The 26,284-nt window shown below is 39.4% G+C and overlaps 2 protein-coding genes across 2 annotated transcripts; one reads left to right on the forward strand and one right to left on the reverse strand.

The window, feature by feature from the left end:
• The first annotated feature begins 1,767 nt into the window (after positions 1 to 1,767).
• On the forward strand, positions 1,768 to 15,498 carry stk24b (serine/threonine kinase 24b (STE20 homolog, yeast)). The gene is made up of 11 exons (XM_005744263.2): positions 1,768 to 2,575; positions 5,438 to 5,668; positions 9,362 to 9,418; positions 10,282 to 10,390; positions 10,580 to 10,737; positions 11,778 to 11,963; positions 12,049 to 12,197; positions 12,362 to 12,485; positions 12,708 to 12,776; positions 13,297 to 13,433; positions 13,532 to 15,498. The coding sequence occupies exons 1-11, from the start codon at positions 2,534 to 2,536 to the stop codon at positions 13,566 to 13,568; spliced, it is 1,299 nt and encodes a 432-aa protein (XP_005744320.1). The 5' UTR covers positions 1,768 to 2,533; the 3' UTR covers positions 13,569 to 15,498.
• Positions 15,499 to 16,529: 1,031 nt separating this feature from the next.
• On the reverse strand, positions 16,530 to 23,501 carry slc15a1b (solute carrier family 15 member 1b). The gene is made up of 23 exons (XM_005744264.1): positions 23,452 to 23,501; positions 23,268 to 23,299; positions 23,065 to 23,149; positions 22,663 to 22,804; positions 22,331 to 22,450; positions 22,131 to 22,230; positions 21,508 to 21,598; positions 21,339 to 21,422; positions 20,977 to 21,059; positions 20,786 to 20,872; positions 20,619 to 20,708; positions 20,279 to 20,323; positions 20,123 to 20,155; positions 19,797 to 19,882; positions 19,106 to 19,187; positions 18,898 to 19,014; positions 18,666 to 18,803; positions 18,314 to 18,360; positions 18,025 to 18,126; positions 17,825 to 17,936; positions 17,599 to 17,736; positions 17,349 to 17,456; positions 16,530 to 17,109 (listed from the first exon to the last, which is right to left on the reverse strand). The coding sequence occupies exons 1-23, from the start codon at positions 23,456 to 23,458 to the stop codon at positions 16,858 to 16,860; spliced, it is 2,181 nt and encodes a 726-aa protein (XP_005744321.1). The 5' UTR covers positions 23,459 to 23,501; the 3' UTR covers positions 16,530 to 16,857.
• Positions 23,502 to 26,284: the final 2,783 nt, after the last annotated feature.

Below are 26,284 nucleotides of genomic sequence, written 5' to 3' on the forward strand. Positions count from 1 at the left end.
TGAGCATACAGGGATTCATTTGTGAATACATATTTATAGTCATTTGTAGTCGTTAAGACACGCATAACTATGTTCGGCCAAACAGTCTATTGTTTCAATTGGATCTGTGAAAAAAACATTCAATGTATTTCAGTAGGGTGCAGTTTAAATACTGTACTGTACTGCGTGCGTTATTAATATCTAGTTTAACCGCGACAGCAATCAATACAGCAATGGAGCAATGTCTGCTTGTTTGGTGTTACCCATGTGGATTTTCTCAACCACTGCGCCATACACAGGCCCCCTCCACCCTGAAAACAGCCGCAGCCATTGTCATTATTTTCTTCTCATTTCAGATATAAACATATAACGCATAATATTACGTCAAATGCCCATTACCACTATCCAGAACATCTTACACACCGGCTACAGAAATGCTCCGGTCATTCCATCATTATTTCTAGCTGCAGCACGCCATGCTGTGCCTGTGCCGGAGTTCACGTTTGACCAGGATGCCGCTGCAGTGAAGTTTATACCGGGGTGCCCTCCTCTGGTGGCCATAGAAAACCGTTGCAATTAGATTTAGCCTATATTCATAATGCAACTGTTTAATCTCACTTAAGAGTAACACAAGACAATAGCATGAACGTCAGTACTTAAGTACTTACCTAAGTAATCAATATTTAAGTTGATGGTGGCATTTAATGATGATCAGGCTACAGTGAACTGCTTTCTAAGGCCAAACCCATCAACTCTTGGATTCCTTGTCAAACTTTTGCTTGAAGCAGGGGGGAAATTGCCCCCGCCTTTTTATTTTAAGTTTTGCAACTCTTTGAACTACAAGTAAGCAAGCCTGCAGTCTGAGACTGAAATCTATTATTTGGGATATTATGAGTTCTTTAGGCTATGATGGAGTTTGATCATGCATAAATATGGCAGAAAATGAAATAAATTCTATAGGCTGATATAGGTTGAATAAGGAATATGTGGAACTCTCTTCCCCCAGATATAATAAACAGCGGTTCTGTTCAAGTCTGCATATTCACTGTAAACTTATTGTTTGTTTATTTTATCTTCTACTATGTTTTTAATTCTACTAAGCGTCCTTGGGTGTCTTGAAAGGTGGTTTTAAATAAACTGTATTAATATGGAAAACTTTGAGTTTCATCGTAAAAGGTCAGGCCTACCAAGCTGGTTTTGTTTATAGTAAATGATTAAATAAAAATAATAATTTAAGAAGAAAAAAAAACAATGAAAGAAAGACGACATATTCATTTTTTTCTCGTATTCAATGATCCTTCCAAATAAGGGGCATATTACTTTTATCTTACCGTTATCTTAACATATGATCGCGTGATGAATAAATAGTAATAGTGAATAGTGAGTATATTTGTCAGATTACACAGATTATGCATTCAATGCCGAAAAAACTTATTAGGACTTAACATGTCTGAATTTTGACATAACGCCTTAATGGGAACATTAAAATAAGTATGTTTGCACTTTAAGGCATTTTAAGACAAGGTACTGCTATTTGGTCTTTTTTAAAAACGCTACGTTTATGAATTATTGACAGTTTTTGTTCTTTGCCGTAAAGCGGTGTTACCAGAACAGGCCAAACAGAACTTCTTAGATGAGATTCTGTGGTTTAAATATGGATCCTTTTTATTAGTATTAAACTCGCACTCAGTCATTCAAAAAAGAAAAGACAAATAAAGTCTGGGAGCCCAGGATCAATCCAGCTGCCATCAACACCTGCTAGGTGGGAGAGAAGTAAAGATGCTGCTGCTGATTCGGATCCGGATCCGCCCAGTCAGGCGTCACGGCACCGACAAGATGGCCGAGAGTACGGGACGAAAATGAGGGAGGAAACAAAAACACTGGTGACACTATCCTTGCTGTGGATGCCAGACCTGTAGAGCAGCGGGTGACGAGTTAGTGCAAAGATATAAGCTGGGTTGCTTAGAGTTTCTGTTCTGTGGGTGACATTTGCCGTATGCAGACGAATTGTAGTCCAAGCTGACGGAACGTTTGGCAGGTCGTCTGCGTTGGCCAGGGAGCTAACCCGCTAATCATGTTAGCTAGCTGACGACACCGTTAGCTAGAGAATACGATTTGAGAAAGTGACATCAGGTTAAATTTGAAATACACAGTCGTCGCTGCTACTTTATTACAGATATCATTTTTTCGCAAACGGTATTACTTCTACGAGTGAGAAAATTAATTTAACACACTAGTTAACACTTAGCCTTCTGGTTAGTAAGCTAACATTGCGGATTTCTTCAGAGTTAGCGTTAGCAAACGTTGGTTAGCGTGCTCAGCTGTTTTGGGTGTCTTAGGTTGTTCGGATACAGAAAAAGTGCATTAGTTCGTGTGCAGGAAGGACATTTTATTGTCCTGTTTGAGAGTAACCGGGGGTATTCTGAGCAGATCTGGGTAGCTAGGTGTGCTGCAGGAGCGCTGTGGGGCATTAACGGCACCACAGCCGGGACTGTAAACACAAGTGAAACCGATCAGACCTCAGCCCTGCACTACAGAACCAGTCAGCATCACCATGGCCCATTCTCCCGTTCAGGGTAACCTGCCGGGGATGCAGGTAAGTTAAATGTCTGTGGAGTCTGTCCGCAATAGGTAGTCGAGATGACTGTCAGAACAGAATTTAAATCGTTTGCCTCCCTGCTGTGAGTTTGTACTCCCACTCGGCTCAGTGAAGTGAAGCGTTTAAGTACTCTGGTACATCGCGTCAATTCGCCTCATGCTCGAGGTAGAACATTCCATTATTAGTGAACTGGGCAGAATAAATCGGAGGTACATATTCTCTAAAAGCTACCAAAACACATAGACTTGCGTGTGCCGAGGGTAAGTTAATTAACCTTTCTGCTCCATGTGTTTTCATTGTTAGTATCACTGACAACAAGTCTACTATTTAATGACACATATTTTGAATTGCAAGAGGTAAAATTCGGATATTTCAGTCATGACTTGAAGGAAATATTGAGCTCTCACGTGCCGTTGTGCAGAGACGTGCAAGCTGGAACTTTGTTCCTGCATCTCACGTATCCTTACTGCGCCTGTAGAGCTTGTGTTGGGCAGATGACTAGAGCAGATAACTGTTCCTAATGTAAACTGCCTCACGCACCAGATTATGCTGTCTTTGCAGGCTTGTTAGTAAACACAAGATGCATATCAAAAGTAGAGAAGCTTTTGGGATTAGCCAACGGCTACCTCAGTTAATACATAGTAACTCATACTGAAAGTATACAAAGGTTAGGTTTATGTTATATGAGTCTGCACAACACTAAAGCACGCTAAATCATCGTTGTTGCCTGCCAGTCCACAATTTGGAGAAATTGTAACACATTTTACTCGCAGAGTTAATGGTTTTTCCTTGGAAAATTGGATTTAAAGGCACCCTTTGACAGAAGGGTTCCTCCTTGTATAAACCAGTGGCTTCATTTTTTAGTAATCTCAAAATGGACACATTGACCCTGCCTTTGCTCAGAGAGGTCAAAAAAGGAAGTTGTTTTTGTTGGTGCCTAGTCCTGTGTTTCCCACATAACAGCCTCTTGAGAATTCAGTAATTTTAGTTCACTTCCTGTGGTGTTAAAGGTTTTTTCATACCCCACTCAGATACACTCAGTGTTACTATCCACCGGCCCCACCGATACAGTTTTCAGTGAATTCACTAAGCACACTTTCAGTTTTTCCATCATAAGCACTCCAGAGTGTTAAGCTTTTCTGTGTGACTGCTCAAACGATTTAAAATCAGGCAAAAGCAGTTACTCAGTGTTAAACAGGCAGCATGTAAAACTTGTCAAAGGAAATAAGACGTACAAGAGCTGTGTATGATATCACAAAAATACCTGTACAAATTTTTACATGAGATAAATATGTCATATGGTGATATCATTAATATAGTAATGCTATGCGTTTACATTCCCTACTGTGGTCTTGTCTGAGAACCATGTGTCAGTCTCTGACAGCGGGTTAGTACCTAAAAAGGAGCTACTTAAACTGTCTCTAACAAAGCACAGCACTTTGTAAAATATGTAAGAACAGTGTTACCACAAAAGCTGGAAATGACAAATGTGTTTCACCACGTGAGGCAGAAACAGTGTTAAGTGCGACCAGGCTATGAAGGAGGAGATGCTAGCAGGGCTTTAAGTATTTAAGATACAACATTCTAGATAGAAAGTATTTTTAAAGTATTACAAAAATTTTCTTGTATCATGAGCTGTATCACACCCTCTACCACCTACACACATACAACTGCTTGAGCTGCTCAATCATGGCAACCCATGTCAAGAAGCTCCCAATGCAAATTTTTTGTGCTGATGTTGAACTTACTGAGTCAGCAGAGTGTTAGTAACTAAGCCTCAGCACTTGGCGACCCTGCTGTGCAACATTACATGCTCTGTCACTTTGTCAATCCGTTGCTGTGGTTCCTAAAGGCTTACATCTTTTAATATTAGCTCTTAGAAATTTCTTCGTGCCTAGATATTTCACTGTAACTAATGTGTTAATCACACTCAAATTCATTGAGCTCTTTAGAACAGCCCATTCTCTCACAACCGTTTGTAAAGGCAGGCTGCTTGGCTAGGTGCTTGATTTGTATACACCCGTGCATATGTGACTGAAAACATTTGAATTCAGAATGGTGTGGCCCAATACTTTTGTCTGTATAGTGTATGTATCTGTATGCTTATATACTGTATATGATATATGAGTAATGACATGAATGTATGATTCATGTTAAGTAGCCCTGATCTCCAAGTCCCCTTGAAAGCCTCATACGGGTTGATTGACTTAATCTTAGATGTTTTTACTGCAGTCAGACTTAAGTCCTCAGCGTATTAAGATTTTTAATGTGTGTTTATACATGCTGCCTCAGAGAGTCCAAAGCAGAGCTACAACGTTTCATTTACTAATGATCATGAGAACAGTAACTCAGCCTTTTCGAAAGTTTAATTTGGTCATTGTTTTTCTCTTCTATATGTTTTTTTTTGGGGGGGGGGGGGTTCTTTTGTTTGTTTGCTTGTTTTGTTTCAAAAAAATTAATGAAGAAAATGATGAGCGCACAGTAAACCCCAAAGGGGTAGCTCGACTAAAATGTTGCCTTCCGTTTACATTTAGGGTTTTGTTTTTTGTTTGTTTGTTTGTTTGTTTGGTTTTTTTAATGCTTTCTTAACCTGCATGCTGTCCAATTTTTACACTTTTCCCTTTCATTCTCCTGTGTCTTTCTTTTTGTGTACACAAACAAAAGGTGTTGCAATAAGTGAATTAATGTGTCCTGTAAGAATGGCACCCTGCTGGTGTTTCCTGTTTGCTCCCCAAGGCTGATTTCTTTTTAAACATTCCTTTCTTTTATGTTTTTTTGTTTGTTTGTTTTGTGTTTTGCTTTTTCAATCCATCTTCCCTTTCCGCCTTTGTTTTGTTTCCCCTGCCTGTCAAACATCAGAATGCTAGAGTGGACCCAGAGGAGCTGTTCACCAAGCTTGAGCGCATTGGCAAGGGTTCATTTGGTGAGGTATTCAAAGGCATCGACAACCGTACACAGAAGGTCGTGGCGATCAAGATCATAGATCTAGAGGAAGCAGAGGACGAGATCGAAGACATCCAGCAAGAGATCACTGTGCTGAGCCAGTGCGACAGCCCCTTTATCACCAAGTACTATGGCTCATACCTGAAGGTGATGTTTGTTTCTCACACAAAAGCAAGGTTGCAATCAGCAGCATACTTTCAGGTTCATACGTATTTATAAACATTTGGTCTAATTTTGGCTCTTTACACCACCGCAGTGGATTTGACATCAAACAGTCAAGATCTGATTTAATTGTAGACTTAGCTTTAGTATTCTGTTTTCAGAGAATCAAAGATGACTGTGCATGCTGGCAAAACATTTAATATTTGTATACAATTATGGTAAGAAGTGTACATATGCTTGTCACAGGCATAAATGTCATGATATTTTGTGGGGGGGTTTATTTCTTTTTGTGGGTTTTGCCAGGGTGGAATGATTATACAACATACAGCTTTAATGTGCACAAGTCAAATCTAAATCCATTTTGGATTTTCTCATCACTTGGCGTCAAAACTGTACATGGAGGTTTATACTTACACTCTCTTTAATCATTTAATTCAGTGATTTAAAACCAGTTTAATTAATGGTCCTGAAGGTTTTATAGTGTATTTTAACTTGATATGGTCAAGGCCTGTTGACGTCTTGTTAGTGAAAATGATTGACTACTGGTAATTTGTCTTTGCCAGCATCAAAAGGATTTGTTTGACAACACTCATTAGATTGACCAGTTCTTATAAGAAAAAATGTCTTGAAAAATTCAAGGAACTCTGTGAGGATCTTAAGAAGGATAATTGTAGATTTGCACAAGTTGGGAGGTCTCTTGGAGCCATTTCTAAACAACTGCAGATTCAGAAACCATCAGCTGAAACTACACAAGTACAAGTTATTCAGATGTTTTCACCAGTTTGATCTTGATGAATACTCAAAAAGTCAGCTCCAGATGAGAGGAAATTGGTTAGCATGTTCAGGGATGACATAAAGACCAAGTCTGTTAAGAAAACTCCTGGAACACCAGCCTCACTGCCCACAGTGAAGCGAGTTTGACACCGCCATGGTCTGAGAGGTTGCAGATCAAGAAAAAAGGCCCTGCTCCAAAATCAACATCTTTTGGTTTGACGGAAATTTAGTCGTCCACATGGACAAACAATTACCTTCCGGAGATATGTTTTTTGTGTTCGTCTCAGACAAGAAAAAGATTGAGCTGCTTGTCTACAATGAAAAGAGGTATAATTAGAGGAGTGGAGATGAGGCTTTCAAACCTAAAGCCTCTGTACCAGCTGTCAAGCATGGTAACAGTAGCATCGTGCTAAGGCTGTTTTGCTGCCAGTTCTGCTGGTACATCGCACAAGATGGATTAAATAATGAAGCATGAAGACATCAAAGCTTTTCTGCGAAAGCATCTAGTTGAGGTGCAGCTTGCTAAGAGACATTTAACCAAATATTAGCAAGGTATAGCACCAGTTATTAAAAGTGGTTTTAAATGATTTTAAGAGAGTGTATATACCGTTGAGCCTTCATGTGTACTTTTGACCCTGCTTTGGTCGTCTTGTTTCTTTTAAAGCCATTAAATCTGTATGCTGTACAATCAGTCCAGCCTAGGAAAAGAACGATACAAACAAATCATTAAAAGCCCCAAATTACAGCGATATTTATTCCCATGCTTGGTGTCAGAGGTGTGGACTCGAGTCATTAATTTTATGACTTTAGACTTGACTTGAAAAAATGTTCTAAGACTTGTGACTTGACTTGGACTTTTACACCAATGACCTGGGACTTGAATTGGACTTGAACCGGTTTACTTGAAGAGACTTGATATTTCACCCCAAATATTAAATGTAACACGCATATTATATAGAAAGTGTGCACCATTAATTCAATTCATTTATTCAAACCACACTCCGTACGTATACGTGCGTGAGCTGTAGCACAGCCAATCAAATTAACCAGATTTTTTTTTTTTTTTTTTTTAAAAACCCTCAAAAGTGCTGCAAGGAGTTATTTTTTTCAGGTACATAAACTATGAAGTAGTCAACAAAAAACCGAAGTGCAATATGCAAAACATCCAAGCAGAGAATCACAGACAGAGATGGAACAACTTCCAACTTTGTCCAACAGTTGAAGTTGCATAAAGAACAGTAGGTGGTCCTTCTCTTTTGCTATGATGAGATAGCTGACTTCATCTAACTAGCAAATGTTGTCCAGGCTCCATTGGTGATACGTTTTTTTTTAATGTGTATGATATTTTTGTCATGCGATTTTAAAGCCGGCCCTACAAGTGCATCCAAGAATAACATGCAGCTTATCTCAGAACTGTCGTTGAAAATTATTATTGGAGCTAAGTTTAATTGAGCTGCATTTTAAAGCGATGCAATTTCACAATTTGTGTATATTTTCTAAGTTCACTATTTTGTCATGTGTTGAGAAAAACACAGATTTAAAAATCACATGGTCTAATATTTACATTTAGCATATAACTGCAACATGCTTTTTTTCGGGGGGTTTTTTAAAGACTCGAAAGGACTTGAAATTCAAAGTTTCAGACTTGTGACTTTACTCGGACTTTTACACCAGTGACTTGAGACTCGACTCTGACTTGCCTGACATTACTTGAGACTTGACTTGTGACTTGAGGATAAAGACTTGAGACTTACTTGAGACTTGCAAAACAATGACTTGGTCCCACATAAGCATTTGACCACCATTATTACTGGAATGAGAATTCTGGAATCTGGAACACATGAGATGCTCTGCCAGGCCTTTACTGAGGTCGACTTTAGTTACTTCTTACATGTGTGTCTGTGCAACTTAAGTACCTGATTACATGTATTACAAGTTACTCCTGCATTAACACAAGATGTTTAGTCGAACTTGACATTGAGCAAATTTGATGAGATATACAATGAACTTCCTTCTGCTGCCCACGTTTCCAACAAATAATCCAAAATTTAATGGGGATTAGCCTAAAAATGACTCAAGACACCCACCAGAGATGTGTTTTTAGTTGCATTTGTATGTGTGCGCATGACAACGGGGATTCTAAGGCTACATCAACACGTACTCGGGTATTTTTGAAAACGCAGATTTTTCTATGCGTTTGCACCTTTCGTCCACATGTAAACTGCGTTTTCGGTCACTGAAAACTGAGATTTTTAAAAACTCCTGCCAGCGTGGATATTTTCTAAAACTCAATTTTTGCATTTACGTGTGGACGAGGAAAACAGAGCGTCAAAGGTGTGCGCCTTTTTTCACGTCACACTGTGTGCCACGTTATTGTTTTGGTGAAATTAATTTATACATTGGCGGACTTTAGACAAAATACTGTTACTGTTAATTTTACTCACTGCAGTGTTTAAATGCTTACATATACACACACAGTTACTGTTCCTCCATACATAGGACTCAGTTCTATGCACCATCTTTGTTTACTCTTTCCCACCCAGGCTTCTAGACTTCTGATTGGCCAACATTTCTACACGGTTAGGAATATATCACCATGGCATGTTCCTAGCAGTGTTTTCCTTCGTTTTTGCGTTTACGCGTGAACGGGATTTTTTTCTCTGTTCTCAAAAATACCCGTATGTGTGGACGTGGCCTAAGTATCACATTATGGTCCGAATCTAAATATCACTGCAAACTAGCTGAAGCTATAAATGCAGTGGTGTGTTCTCTGGATCCTGTAACATACTTGTCACTATGCAAAAAGTAAACTAAACTTAAAAAAGCAACTGTATATCTTTCACCTACAAATATGCCAAAGTACTCAATGTCTTCTCTTTTCATTCTTCCTGTTTACCATTCCAGGACACAAAGCTATGGATCATTATGGAATATTTAGGTGGCGGTTCAGCATTAGATTTGGTAAGTGGTTCTCTCAACCCAGTACAATAGTTGTCAAAAGAAAACCTCTGACACTCTTTCCTTTATATTGTATTGACAGTGTTTGTTCATATCTCAAGCCCAATGTGTACATGGGTCAAAATGTTGTATGTTGTCCATAGAAAATTTCTGTAAATTTGTGTTAATGAGACTGAACAACATTTTATCAGCGCTTCGAGCTTAGAAGCAGTAAAATGAGTCTGTCCTTTTTACAGGAACTGCTGGGATTGATGGCACACTACATAATTCAAATTGTACATCTACTGAAACAACATTGTATTGCAATAGTAGTAAACGACACAAGTGTCGCTATCACTGTTTATCACTGTACACAAAACCTGTATTGTCTTCACTTTTAGGACCATTTGGTATCCCCCAGGTCACACTGACTGAGGATGTATTTGGGGTTTTAAAACCTAGTCTGACATAGAACTATTAACAGTTATTGTCTTCATCTCAGTTTCAAACAGTAGAGAAAACATGTATGTTTACTGATTGCAATTAGTCTCTGTTCGAATACAATTAACAAATATGAACTCTAAAGTCCTCTGACAGCTAAAACTTTTGGTCATGTTGAGGGTGAAAGACTTCCCTGTGCTCAGATTATAATAATGTAACCTTAATTGTGTGTTTGTATCTGTGACATGTCTGTATAGACACGTCAACCTGACCCAAGACCATGTAAAGGATATAAATGTACTGGCTATAGTAGTATGTGTGCTCAGTCGTTATTTCTGGTTTTTACATGTTTCTCACAGAAAATGAGCAGTCATCTCCGTGAAGACAACTCTGCTGAAACCCACAGCTCATAGTTTTTGTTTGTTTGTTTGGTTTTTTTTCCAAAGATGGAGCCTGGAGCTCTGGATGAGACCCAGATCGCCACGATCCTAAGAGAGATCCTCAAGGGCCTGGAGTACCTGCACTCTGAGAAAAAGATCCACAGGGATATCAAAGGTAGCCAACTGACTTTGAGTGCTATAATTAGAGGACACATGTTTCAGCTGTTTAGGCTTCAGGGAGTGAACACAAATATCATGGTTTTGACACCCACTTAGTTTCTTTCATTATGATGTTGTTCACTTGAGATGAACATTGCAGCAGTTCTCTGAAAGCTATCTGACCGTTCCCTCTTTATTCCCTCAGCTGCCAACGTTCTGCTGTCTGAGCAAGGAGAAGTAAAGTTGGCTGATTTTGGTGTTGCCGGGCAGCTCACAGACACCCAGATCAAACGCAACACTTTTGTGGGCACCCCCTTTTGGATGGCCCCTGAGGTCATCAAACAGTCGGCCTATGATTCCAAGGTGAGTTCAGAGCCAGTTACATAGTGTACACAGCTACGTTGACTTACATTCCTCTGGCAATCTTTCAGGCTACACTCTGCTGTAAATGTAAACTTCAAAGTTTTCACGATGCTAAAATGACACAAAAAAGAAAACTGTGAATAACTTGTACATAGAGCTGTCTAAAAGCTTTCCTCGACAGCAATTGAAAACATGGTCAGTATAAATCCATTACATATATTTTTTAACAGACGCTATGAAAGACCGGTGACAATGAAAATAGCATCTTTACCAGTCATGTGGTTGTAATAGTGTTAGAATTATGTCAGCTTAGGCTGATGCACACAGCGTAGGAAGAGCAGCCTGCAGCAGCACATGTGCTTTCAGCTGCTTTCAAAGTGACAGCTACCATGTCGAACTGGTGCCCACTTCATTGAGATTGTGCTGCATTTCATGTCCACTTTCTGCAGCAGATGAACAGTATCTGAAAGTCATCTCCTTAAGAAATGGAATAACAGTCCTGCAAACTGGTCCTTCGTTTCATCCATTAACTGTTTGTGGAAATGGGTGTTAAGTAATTAATTATTAATTATTATTGTTGTTGGTGACTGCTCTGTGCATTTCTTAAAAGGATGGTAAAGGCCACATAGAACAGGAGTAACTTTCTGAAGTGGGCGCTGGCTCCCTATGAGCAGCAGAGGAAAGATGTGAGTTACCAGAGTGACTTGTGACCAAAAGGACATCAGTAATGGTTCGTCCAGCCGGCACATATAAACTCGCAAGAAGAGTCTTGGTTGTGTGTAATTAGTCTTTTAGTGGATAACAAAGTACATGTGTGGCCTTAAAATGAACTTTTTTTAGTTGTTATTTTCACTACTTGACCACAAATGATCTTTTTCTTTATCTAGCTTTGTGGAATTTAGTTATTTTTAGTTGTTTTTAGCTTCTTTGTCACAAAGTAAAGGATGTCCACAGCTCCACAGTCATCGGTCAGTCACTCCAAGGTATAACGAGAACTCTTACATTTAGTTTATCTTATATTTATCTTCTGTGTGTTCCAGGCTGATATCTGGTCTCTGGGCATCACTGCTATTGAGTTGGCAAAGGGTGAGCCGCCCCATTCAGATCTCCATCCAATGAAGGTTTTATTCCTCATCCCAAAGAACAATCCGCCCACACTGGAGGGCAACTACAGTAAACCACTCAAGGAATTTGTCGAGGCCTGCCTCAACAAAGAGCCCAGTTTTGTAAGTAATATTAAGTTTTGTTTTGCTGTCTGTACAGAGTTTTCAGACTGCATCACATGCTCATCTCAAAGCTTTGTTTTTACAGAGACCAACTGCCAAAGAGCTGCTGAAGCATAAGCTGATCGTCCGTCATGCGAAGAAGACGTCCTACCTGACCGAACTGGTGGACAAGTACAAAAGGTGGAAGGCAGAGCAGTCTAGAACCACAGAATCCAGTTCCGACGAGTCCGACTCGTAAGTCCAAAATGTCTTTAACTGTGAAGTGAATTTTCATTAACGAAAAAATGCATTCATCTCTGTGCTGCTTTGTTCTGATGAGCTGGAAGCACTTAACATGCATGACTTTATCACTCATCCTGATAAATGTCCAAAATCCTCTTTAATATCTGTCCAATCAGAGAGCAGGATGGCCAGGCCTCAGGTGGGAATGACTTTGGTAGTGATGATTGGATCTTCACCATCCGAGAGAAGGACCCCAAGAAGCTGCAGAATGGGGATGGCCAGTCAGGAACAACAGATCAGGTCAGCCATGAATGGATTTTTGTCTAGTTTTTAAAATTTTTTAATTTGACACTTTATCCATCTGGCTCCTTAGCCAGCTCCATTTTCCTACTTTGACATAGTGTATCTGCAGCTTATGCGCACTTTACTGTGATAAAAAGTTGTGATGTTATTTGGGGAAATTGAGAATTTTTTGTTTTTTAATCCCCTGTAAGTGCACTTCTTTATTTTCTTTTAACACAGAAAAAAGACATTCCAAAGAGGCCTTATTCACAGAGCCTGGCCACTGTTATCTCTCCTGCATTATCTGAGGTAAGCAGCTTCATGTGGACGATCAGCTGAGTATTTGTTCTCCTCCACAGCCATCACTTCTCACTTGGTCTGACTCGTGTAGCTGTGGTGGATTTCTGCAAACTATAGACGAGACTTGTTTTTCACACTGAATATTTTGGGAACTGTAATTTGTGTGTGACTCATTCTTTCGCTCACATAGTTTTTGGTGTTGTCCAAATGAACTTTGCTGCGTTTCCATGGTTTTCAAGCAGGGCTTCCATTGAGTAATTTCCCTTTGTCTGTTTCACTCATCTAAACATTCAAATTAATTGACTAAACTCAATCAAACAAGCAGTTTTATTTTGTTTTTACATTTTGAGTGACTGCGTTTTCAGAACATACGTGGTATATAAAGATAAACAACATGTCACCACTTCTTCCTGTTGTGCAAAATTAATGCTCAACCGTTTCTAGCTCCTTAGATGTGTAGTTTTGTATTGTCTTTGTGTCATTAGATTAACAAAGTGTGTGGCTCCTTCCCTTGTGTTCTACCTCCCAGCTGAAGGCACGACAGGAACAGGTGAACGGGAACCCCTTGGTCCTGGATGAGCTGAAAGAGGCTATCCTGCTGGCTGAGGAGGCCTACCCTGGCATCTCTGATTCATTGGTCGCTCACATGGTGCACAGGCTCCAGAGGTAACAGCTTCCCTCAGATTTAGTGCTCAGAAGTCAGTAACTATACAAAGCAGAAGATGCCATTAATCTGTTTTATACTTGTCTCTTCTTTCTTCCAGTTTCTCCACAAGCAAGACATCCACTTCCTCCACTTAGTGATTGGTTCTGTCCCAGCCCTGCTCTCCCAAGCCCCTACCCCCCCATCCAACACCGCAGCCAGATCAGAGGGTTCAAAGTCAGGGGTGATGTCATTCAATACCAGCTGACCACATGTGACCTCTTTGTGTAGGGCGGGGTGCTAACCTGGCCTATAAAAATGACTGAACTCCAAATCAGAGGAAAAGAAGGAACCTCTGGAGAGCTTCTTTTATTCAGTAATAAGGAGAAGTTAAGGGGGCAGCAAGACCTGCTGGAAAGGCTTTGATGGGACAAACTCAGTCAGAGTGATGTCAGCGATGCTGGGCTCTGTGTACAGGAGACTCCTCCAGCCTCACACAGCAGAGTCCACAAGGAGCCAAAAAAATCTCCCCAAAATCCACAACAAGACTTCAGCTGCCCTACCCCTCCCCCACTCCCAAAGTAGGAATCATATCCCCCCAAACCTCTGAAAGCATGCTTGATGAACCTGCAGGGTTATTATCTTAGTGTGCAAGCTGTGTGTGCGTGCGTGCGCGTGTACCTGTGACTGCGTGTTCATGTGTTCTCTCACGCAAGTAAGACTCCCTGCTTAGGCAAATTGCAGCATTCATAAGGAAACCTCAGGTAAAGTGCTTTAAGTGGAATTTGTCCTCCAATGGCGCGGGGGGTGGGGGGCCATGCTGTACATGAATACAAGTTGTCATTGCGGGAATTGAATCACTGTGTACAAAATGGTCATGCGCATTTTGTAGATACTGATAATGTTTAAAAGCAGATATTTAAAGTTACTCCAACAGTAAGAACAGAAAATGCCTTGCCTTTACAGATACACACAAATCTGTGTTCTGGCATTACATCAGTTTTCTTTGACTTATCAGTGAGTGAGATTCATCAGTGTTTTGGGGTTTGTGGGTTTTTTTTCCAAAGTGACTTGGTTTCAATCTCACATTTCAATCACCTGCTGAATCAAACTAACTTTGTTACTAAGCTGACTTTGTTTAGTGGCAGAAGAATTTCCTTTGTTTCTTTAGTCAGGAGGAAAACTGCTACCTGTACTTACGTTTAGACAATTAAAGTCAGTTTTGAAATTTTGTAGGTCAAGATGAAGTTAGGACAATTACAAAGAGGAACCTTTAGGGGTGATCGAATGCTGATATGTGAAGTATTATTATTCCTCGGCTTGTAATTTCTCCTTAGCAGTGTTTAGAAACTCAACGTGGAGATGAGGAAAAAATGGCAAGGCCCCAAGAAGGCAATCAATCCACACAAAACTTTGCTCATGGCCAAATTAAACTATTGATCAGCACAAGCCAAGCTGCAGAATCCAATGCCATCTTTATTATCCTCACACATTTCTGTTCTCACCTCCACACCGTGCTATAGAAGTGCCATGTCTTCTTTTATGCTTTCACCAGATCTTTGTAGTATGATTTGCACCTTTTTTTTTCTAATTTTCAGATCAGTTTTTTTGCACTTTGAAAGTGTGTCAAGTATTTAAAGAAACCTGTAAAAAAAAAACAAAAAATTGCTAATAGCCATGTTTTACTATATATGTTTACTTAAGAGTTCCAGAATTTACTACTGTGCTAATGCAGCAATAATGTTGGTGAGTTGCATCAAGACGCACTTGTCAACACAGGGACTGAAAGAAATTAAGAAATATGTGATATTTTTATAACTGCAAAGAGTTAAGTATGGAAATATGGAATGCTTTATGGATATCAGCACCTGCCTCTGGCAACAACAAAAGAAAAATCTGTAACTTACAGAAAAACATATGCTACGAAAATAACAAAATGTGTACATTTGGTCTCCTTTATCATAGCTGACAGTTTATAATACTGTATATAATCTTTGCTTGTGTCATTTGAGAATCCCCAAGTTAAATTTAAGCTCCTTATAAGCTTTCAAAGTGACATGAGAAATAAAGATCTAATCTAACTGAGAACATAATGGCCACATTTACTTTTCAGGAGTTGTGTTTGTAGACTGGAAACTCCTTCAACACCATTCAGGAATTTAGTTACTCCACTTCCCCTACCATTGTGCCACATTCACAAGTGTTTCTAAAGGACGCTAAAGCAATTCCCCAGCATGGTAAAGTATACATTTGCTTGTTGTTTGTTTTTAGGTAGGAAAGAAAAAGTCCTGTTCTTATTCAAAATTCCCAGAACACAGAAGGGGAGCTTCTGGCAGTTTAGGATAGTAACTGCCTCAAAGTCACAGTGACTGGAGCACATTGGTCGACAGCTACAGTGAAAGATAATTAAAACTGCAGTAGAGACACTACACAACATGAACCTGTTAATGCAACAATAGGTTTGTTCTTGATCACCAGGTCTGGCAAGTGCATCTACTAGGAGGCTGAGGCAGTATTTTATTTACTGACATTAAATGTCAGTGAGACCAGAGAAATGGCAAACTGAGCTATATTTACTACAGTCAGTGTCCTCTTTTTAAAGCTAAATAATTAGCACCAAGTAATTACCCAGATATGATATAAACCATTTCTAATATATAGTTCATGAGTATGATTTATTGTAATCACAATAACTTGTATGTTTTTTTTGTGGTAAGTACTTTGGGCAAGAATGGTGAATACTACCTTCTTGCACTGAAAGACAAATCCACCCAGTCATCAAACTAGCTGCAATCATTTGTATTTGAAGGCATATTCAGTTACAGAATTGTAAGAACGTAGACACTGATTTTAAATGATGTCATTGCATATGTGGAAGAAACCACCGCTGACATAGATGTTTAGTGTCAGAGCATTGGAGCATTGAATAGCCATAACATGACAGTGTTCTTCAAGCCCAAAATTAATTCAGACTTTCAATAACAAAGATTTCTTACTGAGGAAGCTGTGTGTGGTGCCAGATTATCTCCTGTTAATATCGTTTATGTATAAAATACCAACAGCATATTACAATACATACATCATTGCACTTTGAAATAAATACAAATATTGGGATGATTTCTTTGTAATTATGCATGTGTAAAAACATGAAAGACAAAATTAGTTGAAGATAATAAAGCTCAGTGCAAAAGAAATCATGTCAAATTTACAACAGTTCAACTATAGATGACAAACCTATGAATGGTTTTTAATTATATGAGCTGATATGTGGATAATCAGCTTCTGTGCTATTCAGTGCCATTTCACTCGGGTCACTCTAGCTGCTACGTCCATGTCCAACTGTGAGCTGATTTCTCTGACAAATTGACCAAAATGGCACAGGCACTCTGAGACATGAAAGACAAAATCCAGCAGAAGAAAGGGGAAAGCCATAGTGAGGGAGTTGCTTTAGATCTTTGTCTGTTTGGTGCACTCGTCATCAGAGCTGGAATCAGAACTCCTCCTGTCCTCTTTGTGGCTCTCAGCTGAGCCTTTCCTGGGCATGTCGAAGTTTTTCCTCTTCTCCTTCTCTTCAGGCTCCATTTCATCAAACTGGGCCTCTATCTTGGTTGGGTCAGTGTAAGTGTAAAAATAGGCCATGATGGCAAAGATGATACACACCAACACCAGCAAGGAGGCGAAGAGAATGTACTCGGCCCACTGGTGAAGAGAAACACAAAAAAGTGTTCATTTGGAGCTTGGTATAAAGGGTGAGAGACTGCATCACCAGTCATAGGTTGTTCTGAAATTCTTCACTGCACTTCTGGTGTACCTTATTGAACTCAACCTGTGTTGTTCTTGTCCATGAAACGCAAGTACAGCAACTTACAGACATTTATATCACTTAAAATAAACCTGCCCAAAGTCAGTGAGCACAGTATGCATATGCATCCACTCACCTGATCATTTAGCGTTGCAGCCTCAGCAACAATAAGCACAATGATGTTACCTACGGCAACGGTTAACAGCCAGCCAGCCTGCAGCACAGACTTCATGTTGCTGGGTGCCTGGATAGCAAAAAGCAGTATCCCAAATTATAAGTAACATCAAGAATGACATCATCAGTCCTCAGGTTACATGTTGCATTCTCTAGGCAGCTGGCACAGACCTTATTATCAAATGAGAAAAGTTAAGGAGAGCACCCTCTACCTGTGAGTAGGAGAACTCGAGGCCTGTCACAGAGAAGACGACCTCTCCTGTAGTCATGAGGAAATACTGAATGATCTGCCAGGCCATGTGCACAGAGTTAGGCTTCATGTCCATCACTGCCTTGATGTTCTCTGAGCACTGGAGCATACAGAGAGGTATGCATGTCTTAGCTGCTTCCAACAAACACTGAAACCATGATATGACTCAGGGTGGATTTACATGTTACCATTTCTCCAAATGTGAAAGTGGATGGGATGATCAATGTATAAGAGCTGCCAAAGCCCAGCTCCTGAGTGTAGACGCAGCTTTCTCTATTATCCTTGATCATGAACTCAGCTCTGCCATATTAAAGAAAACCACCAGTCAAAACAGTATAGTATAGTATAACCATATAGAACTTTCATATGAATGAGAACTCAGTCTTACTTTCCATGTGAAACACTGAGATATTCTGACATGTTGCTGGTAAAGTTGAACAACTTGTCACGCACGGTTACATTCAAATCTGAGCCAAAACCATTCAGAACTCTGCGGAAGGACAGTTCAAAAACAGAAAAGATCCAATTATAAACAAAATAATTTAATACCAAGGCCTAACTCATCATACACGATAAAACAGTGGGAAGGAAAACTCTGTTTTAACAGGAAGAAACCTCCGGCAGTAATGTAAAATGTATGAGTAACTTTAAAAAAACAAAAACAACAAAACACTTGCCTTATAGCATTTTCACCCTTTTCTGGCTTTGAAGTCATGTCATCGAACTGGAGAAAAAGAATATTTTAGCATCTCACATGCACTGTATCATTTTCATCTCAGCTGTCTCAACGTACATGTAAGTTTTTACAAATATGTTATTCTTCCATCAACAAAATGCTTCATTCCTCCATGCTTTTACCTTGAAAGTCTACATGTTAAGTAAAGGCTGCAAGAGTTTTAATCTGAAAAATCTTTAGGAATTATACCAAGGAGATTGGAGAGAAAAAAGGCCAAGTTCATGCTCCCAATATTAAGAATTTTACAGTAAAATTTTCCCAGCTTTGCTTGAGGGTTGGCCAGGTGTTTTTACCTTTTCAAACCCAAGCTTGGATCCCTGAATGATAGCAATGGTATTCCGAGTGCCATTAGCCAAATTGATGGTATTTTGTTGCCCAGACTCCAGAACCAGTGTAAACTGGTTATGAAAGGTCAGATAATCCTCATTAGCCTGTAGGAGAAAACAATTGCCAATATCAGAAAATTTTTCAAACTTGCATCTGACCAAAGTGTCTGGGAATAGTTTCTTGTGTTGGCTAGTATACCCCAAAACCTTTCAAGGAAATCGTTTTGTTATCAGCTTGAATCTGTAGATCCCTGTTAACCATGTTGATGAACTTCACTTGGCTTTCAGTACTTGATGGGAAGTCAGGCAGGGTTTTCTAAAAGAACAATGGAATTTTGCATCATACGATGCATGTTTAATAAGTTGCCAAAAGTGTGCTTGGGGTTTTTTTTTTGTGTTACACTCACATCAATCTGTATCTGGAGCAGGGCAGCAGCCACAAACGCGAGAGCAGCTAGGAACATCCCCACTGTTATCCTCCTTAAAGGACTGCAGAACACACACACACACACACACACACACACACACACACTTGAAATCCTCTTTATATCACTATCCTATATTCAGCCACATGGAACAGTGTTTACAGGAAGTCATTTTATAGGAGGCATTTACTTTATTCTATTTGTCTTTTTGAAGGCTTAAAGTAATTGCTTATTTAAAGATTTCTACAGTTTGAACACATTTTATAATTTGGTGATGTGATTTGTTTACAGTCATGTAATCTTCTACAGACCGTTTATGCAACTAATTAAACATTAGTTGTTTTTGTTAGTTTGCTTTGTTTTCTTTTATTACAAAAAAATAAATTATAATTAAATAAAGATAACAAGCTACGATGTAGTACATTAATTAGTTGCTATGTGAACCAATTATTTAAAAGGTTACTGTAAAGAAATAAAGACCCTAAAATATATACATTAACAAAAAATATTAATTGTGCTAATTCATCAAACAACTATTTTCTTACACAGTATAACAATATACATTAACAGAAATTATAAGATGACTAATGGATAGTAAATATGAATTTTGTTTTCATTCTTGAATGTAAAATGGTATCGATTCAACAAAATGAAGACGGAACAAAACACTCACGTGAAGTTAAAGCACTTGGCAATCAGAGGGTAGATCAAAGTGTCCATGATTGGCACCAGAATCAGGATCAAGATAGGATTGACAGTCTGGTGGGAAGAGAGTGATGCTTAAGCCATGTTCACACACACAGTGTGGTTTTGAGCATCGCTTTATATCACAATCATGCATTCAGGACATTATGCTAAACCAGCACCATCATCTAAACCACTGGCTGATTCTGACAGGGATTTGTTGACAATCCCAGACTCTCCCAATGCTGTCAGCTCTTCATGCATGAAAAATACTTAATTTAATCAGGTCAGATGTAATCAAGCCCAGTATCTCACCTGCATCTGATCAGGCTGGATTGTAATCGCTCCCTATTGGGAAAAGAAGAGAAACAGTCTCATTAATATCATCCATTTCTGTGGTTTGAGGTCACAAGGTGTTATACCTGTATTTAACTGTTTTTTTGCATCAAAACATTAAAACATAACACTTGCAAAGTTGCCGTTCATTGTGGTCGCCTGGAAGGTCCATCTTGAACCCTGTGAAACAAACACAGTTGTCATTTTTTTTCCTGTCACTGGATTTTGCTTCAATCTTTCATTTCAGTTTTACAGCCATCTCAAGGCCATATACCGTATTTTTCAGACCATAAGGCGCACTGTCGATTTTTGAGAAAATTAAAGGGTTTTAAGTGTGCCTTATAGTTCGGAAAATACGGTAAATGTGGGATTTACCTATATTATAAGGTAAAAGTAACTCATTCACTCAAGACAGTATGTTCCTAACACTGGATTCAGGTGTTAGTTATTCATAGTCTCACGCATGCACACATACCTGCTGGTCAAAGAGAGCCCAGAACATAGGCAGAGGGATGTAGAGGAACAGCACCTTCAATGCCATCTTCACCTGAGCAATCAGGAGTTTCTATGCCAAAAATAAGAACATGATAAGAAATCTATGGCCATGCTGTTTGTATTTGCATGTGCCTGTGCTCCACTTACATCATATTTCTCCTCAGCCCAGTCCATCCAGTGGTCTCTCTTGGGATACTGAGAAGAACGATGCCTGAAACGGTTTTTGACGGCAAACTACAAACAGCAGAAAGACAATTGCAAAATAATTACTGTAACTGTACAGCAGGAGATTCAAATGGGATTCACTTTTAAGCTAGAAAGACACTGGAACCACCTACCCCGATGCACTTGCAAACTTTCACAATGATGTTACCCTGCGGGGGGTTCCTAATGTACATGGGACTTCCAACAATGAACACAACTGCAAACACACACACAACACATACAGGAGTTACAAAAGTAACAGGAAATTATAAATGACAATATTGTTTCACCAGTTATCTCTTTATGGTGCAACTTTCTTAGAAAACACAGTTTATGGTGACTACTAGGTTTTTTTAGCGGCTTGGTTAGAATTTCTGTAACAAGCACTCAACTACTTAGCTACAATTTGTCAACACTTAATGAAGGATACGTCATCGCACGAAGCATTAATTTGCTTATTACAGCAAACAAGAATTTTTTATAATAAAATCCTTACTCAGAGCTACCACCATGAGCGCAGCAGGGACACCGAAGGCCAGCGGATAGCACTCTTGCTGGATGTGAATACCACATGTCTGAGCTGAAGATATAAGGACACAAAAATCAGTTTGTGATCCAGCGGTATATTTTCTTTTCTGTGATCAGTTTGAGTGTCGTGGCTCTACCTCTGAGAATGGGAGTAATCAGAGTGGAGATGAGACTTCCAGCATTAATGGACAGGTAAAAGATGGAGAAAAAGGTGCTTCTCTGTTTCTCCTGTGGGGCACAGCATTATATTGCACACTTATTTCCTTAGATAATTTAGCCATGTCATTAACATTATGGATTAATCTTTGTCCCTGGCCTTGAAGGGTGTAATAAAATTACAGGGGCACTTGTGCTTGCGATCAAGTAGTTAATAAAAAGCTAGCAGGAACAAAAAAACAGATAAACAAAGTGCTGACCGAGTACAGCTGATAACCTTGATAACTGTGTAGCTTTAACTGCTGTGTGCAAAGGGCAGTCAGTGTATGTTGTCATGTATATATTTGGTGTGTGTATAATTACATGTAAAAGTACATCTCTTTGTTGCTGCATTAATTTGTGTGTGGTTTTGGTTGTCGTGTTGTTTTATAATAACATATATGGTCACAGATGTCGAGACTGAGATTCACGTCAAGGTGGCTATGTCCACCTTTTATATACAGTCTGTAATGAATGTGTAAAACTCTTGGACTCTTTGAAAAATGAGGTGTTTCTGGCGAGTTCCACTCTCTGCAGTAACACATATGCTTGAGCACCGTCTGACCTGATGATCTTCAAACTGGTCCCCTCCAAAAGCAGCCACACAGGGTTTGATGCCTCCTGTTCCCAAGGCAATAAGGAAGAGACCCAGCATGGACAAAGCTCTGGGGGCAAAACAAAGTACAGACAGATGTTCATTTGTCTGACAGTGTGGATCCAGTGGATTTCTATTATGCCAGTCAACTCTGGGTTTGTTTAGCTCACACGTGTAAGGTCATGTTGTCAGGGGTGCCATCCTTGTTAGCATCTGTGATGTCCTGGATAGCACTTATAGCCATGACGACCTGTCCCACTGTATAAACAATGGACAGGTAGACAATCGTCCTACACAGAGGAAATAGGACAAGGGATGTGTGAGGCACTGAGCAGATGTACAGCATGTACAGATAAAGGTAAGATAGACAAGGATCAAAACTCCAAGGTTAAACACTTTAACCATTTAAACTGAGTCTTCATGCAAATACTGAAACTGAATACAAGCAAATTATAGGTTGGTGTCTTTTCATGTATTGATTTTATTTTATTGAGAAGCTCACTTGAACTTCCCGAGCCATGAGTCTGCCACAATAGCTCCCAGGATGGGCGTTAGGTAGCAAAGAGCCACAAATGTGTGGTAGATGGTGGTGGCAAAGTCTTCATCCCACTTAAGGAAGTACTTGAAGTACAACACCAGCACGGCTGCAGACAGCAAGAAGAGAGGAAGGCAGGGGGGCACAAAGGAAAAAGTTAATTGAGTTGAAGCTCTATATTCTAAAAATTCATTCTGCGTGTTAAGTAAAAAAAATAAAAATAAAGTAACTATAAGTGTCAAAAATCTAGTGGAAAGTTATACACGCACAGTAGCATAAAAACATCCTTAAACAGCATACAGTAAATACTTGATTAAATCAACTTTCAGGTGAAGAAAAATAACATCAGAACCCAATGAAGCCACTTACCTCGCATCCCATAATAGGAAAATCGCTCACAGAACTCATTAACTACAATGAAAAAGATGCTCAGTGGGTAGCCGAAGATTGTGGCCTGTTAAAGGGGAAAGGAGAAGGTCTGCAGCGTTTAATCTTCACGGATATTGCAACAAGATCAAAGCACTGTGTATTGTCAGTACAAAAGGATGAACTGCGGTGCAACTTGAACTTACACTTCTTTTCTTGGGCTTCTTTATCTTTTCAACTGCAGAAAGAAGTTAACATAAGTCCCATATAACTTATATACTTATGGAAACAAAGTAGAAACCGAATAATCTGTGTGTGTCAGGAAATATTTCTTAAAAAAAAATAAAGAAATCCCGCTCACATAGCTCTATACTCCAGATTGAGACTCACCTGCCATGGCTGCTGTGCTCTGTGTCGACCTTAGGTCCCAAATTCTCTGACTGAATCTTTGAACAAAAGACAGAGAGAGAGACTAGTGACTCCTGTCTAGATCCTCGACACTAAGACTAAGTCAACATGACCAGGTCCTTATGTAACCTCCTATCAACGATTCTGTGACGCCCACTGATGCTAGACTGTGAAACCAAGTACCATCTCCCAATTTGCCCTTCTCAGCATCATTGTTATCACAAGTGACTGTGTCAACCCCTAATTATCTGATGACTCAAAGAACTCAGGTGCAATAAGAGGCACGGTTAGAACAGCTGATAACAGGGACAATACTGTACAGTGTTTTTCCTTTTTGCTTTCAGGTTCCATTATCACTACTAGTTCTTAGAAACTGCACATTCGGGCATTGCATTCTCTTAAAACCTCATTAGCCCTGTTTAGCTTCACATCAATCAACCACAACATTAAAACAGGCAGGTAAAGTGAATACAGGTGGAGCAAATAACAAGCGATTGTGTCATTATGATGCAGTGACCTGCTGGGAAAGCGTCGTCCAGGCATTCACCCAGCTACACATTTTTGCAGACCAAAGACAACCTGTCAATGTCTGATTGATAATGTGTACAGGTTTTCATCACGATTTCTAAACTGGTGATGGTGTTTGAAACGTTTCAACTGTATTTCCTCTCTAGGTGGCAATCTGCAACAGGTAGACTCTTTGAAGACTCCTTTTTCCTGGGATGGACAGGATTAGAAATGACTAAGAGGCACAGCTTAGGTTTGGAGGATTTGGAGATGAATGAAAGAGCTGCAGAGGACAGATAGTGGTATATCAGGAGATGGATGTTGCAGACTAAGCTGCCAAGAGGAAAAGAAGAAAATCAAAGAGAAAGTTAATAGATACAGTAGAAGAGGGCATGTAGCTTGGTTTGATGTACTGTACAAGAGGATAGAGTAAGATGGAGGCCCAAAAACTGCTGTGGCAGTCCTACACGTTACGTCACCGGGTTAGTTGCAGGTCATAGCTTTAAATTAGTTTATGTTAGCTAACTAGAGACTGAATCAATAACTCAAAGGAAAATAACGACACTAAAACAGAAGATCAGTTTGAGGGAATCACTTATTGGGCTATATTAGCCATACTCTCCACTTTACTGTCTTTAGCAATAAGTAGCTGTAGGTTGTTTGGATAGCAGCCATGGGCAGTGATCCCTTCAAACTATTTAGTTTTACTGTTATTTCTCTCCGAGTTCTCTTGTGTCACCAGTCTATTATAGCCGCAACCAACCACATGAGGTCATTTTAAAACTGAAAACACTTATTTCTTAAATCCATCTTCACAGACAGAGTTACATATAGGTCAGGGATATAAATTTACCTTTGTATGTGTAGAACAGTAAAATTATCAGATAAATAAGATACTGTCATGAATGTTATTCATTCTGTGAATTCTCTTTGGGCTGATGAAGTATCTTAATAATGATTGGATTCTACTGCCATTACATTAGGCACTTGACTTCCTGCTATTTCTTTAAACTAGTTTGCTTTAATGTTGTTTTGTGGGGGAAATCACAGATCCCTGGTTTGTATCTAGCGTCCTTCTGGTAGGTATTTGGTTGCCATTGAGATGCGTGACCTCAGGTCTTCAGTACATGGATGGGCCAGGTGTGCTAGAGCTTACATGTGGAAAGATTGGAGATTCTAAACCTCATTATCCTGCATGTTTTGTGGCAAAGACTCAGACACTTTCGCTCTCTTCGCACACAGCAATTTTTGTCATCATGTGTCTCATTGTTTTTCAGTGCACTTTATTACAGATGCAAAAGTTGGATAGTTTTGTCTTCTCCTGTCAGCTCCAGTATTGTTCAACCACATATACTAATGTGAACAATAGAATAACACTAAAATAAACGTAATAAAAAGGACTAAAAAGTGGACCCTATAAGGAGTCATTAACACGCCTCTTGGCAAAGCAAATGTTTGGTACAGCAAAGCATTCAGACCATGATTCTGCTAGCTAAAACTGCAGGACAGCACGTTTTGTTATATTACAAACCTGCTAAACAATAAATTAGAAGCACAAAGTTACCATTTCTGTATAAAAGTAAAAACAACAAAAAGCATATAAAAAGGACAAAGCCTATAGAAGTATGAATTCCTGCACTTCATTAAAGCAATCACACACAGCATGAAACATTAGCAGGACTCACAGCAGACACATGATGCTCAGCTGCCCAAATCTCTGAATGACACCATGAGGAGTTTGTTCAGCAAACAAATGAGAGGTTGTTTTTGTGGGGGGCTTTTTTTTTTGGTGTGGTGGTAGTGTTGTTGAGGGGATGGGGGATAATAGTGATTACAGGTAGGATTAGTTGGCCTTTTACAGGGCAGTGTGGATTTTACCAGAGTCACATCCTAAATTCACTATGAACTCTTCAATGAGCGTGCCACCAACGGCAGCACAGGCCTCCATTCACTTTCACACTGAAAAACCTGGAAGAAAATTTAAAGGGTGAAGGCATGAAAATAAGAAGTGTCAGTTTCATTGTGTAAGTAATGACCCTATGAAATTCAATTATATTTTATTAGTACCATACTACAACACTTACTTCCATTGCTGTAACAAAATAATTTCACAAATATGGTTAATATATAGTGTTTTCTTATCTAGCCAAAATACAACGGAGTAGAAAAACAGTAGTTCCTCTACAGTAGTAGAGCGATGTTACGTCCCCAAGATAGAAGTATAGGGGTGGGTCTGGGAAGCAACACTGAATAAAGAAACTTTATTCTAAACACAAAGATGGCAACACCGCTTTAATATATATATATA

This window comes from Pundamilia nyererei, unplaced genomic scaffold (assembly GCF_000239375.1).
Source record: "Pundamilia nyererei isolate P.nyererei 1_Seehausen unplaced genomic scaffold, PunNye1.0 scaffold00141, whole genome shotgun sequence".
NCBI lineage: Eukaryota > Metazoa > Chordata > Actinopteri > Cichliformes > Cichlidae > Pundamilia > Pundamilia nyererei.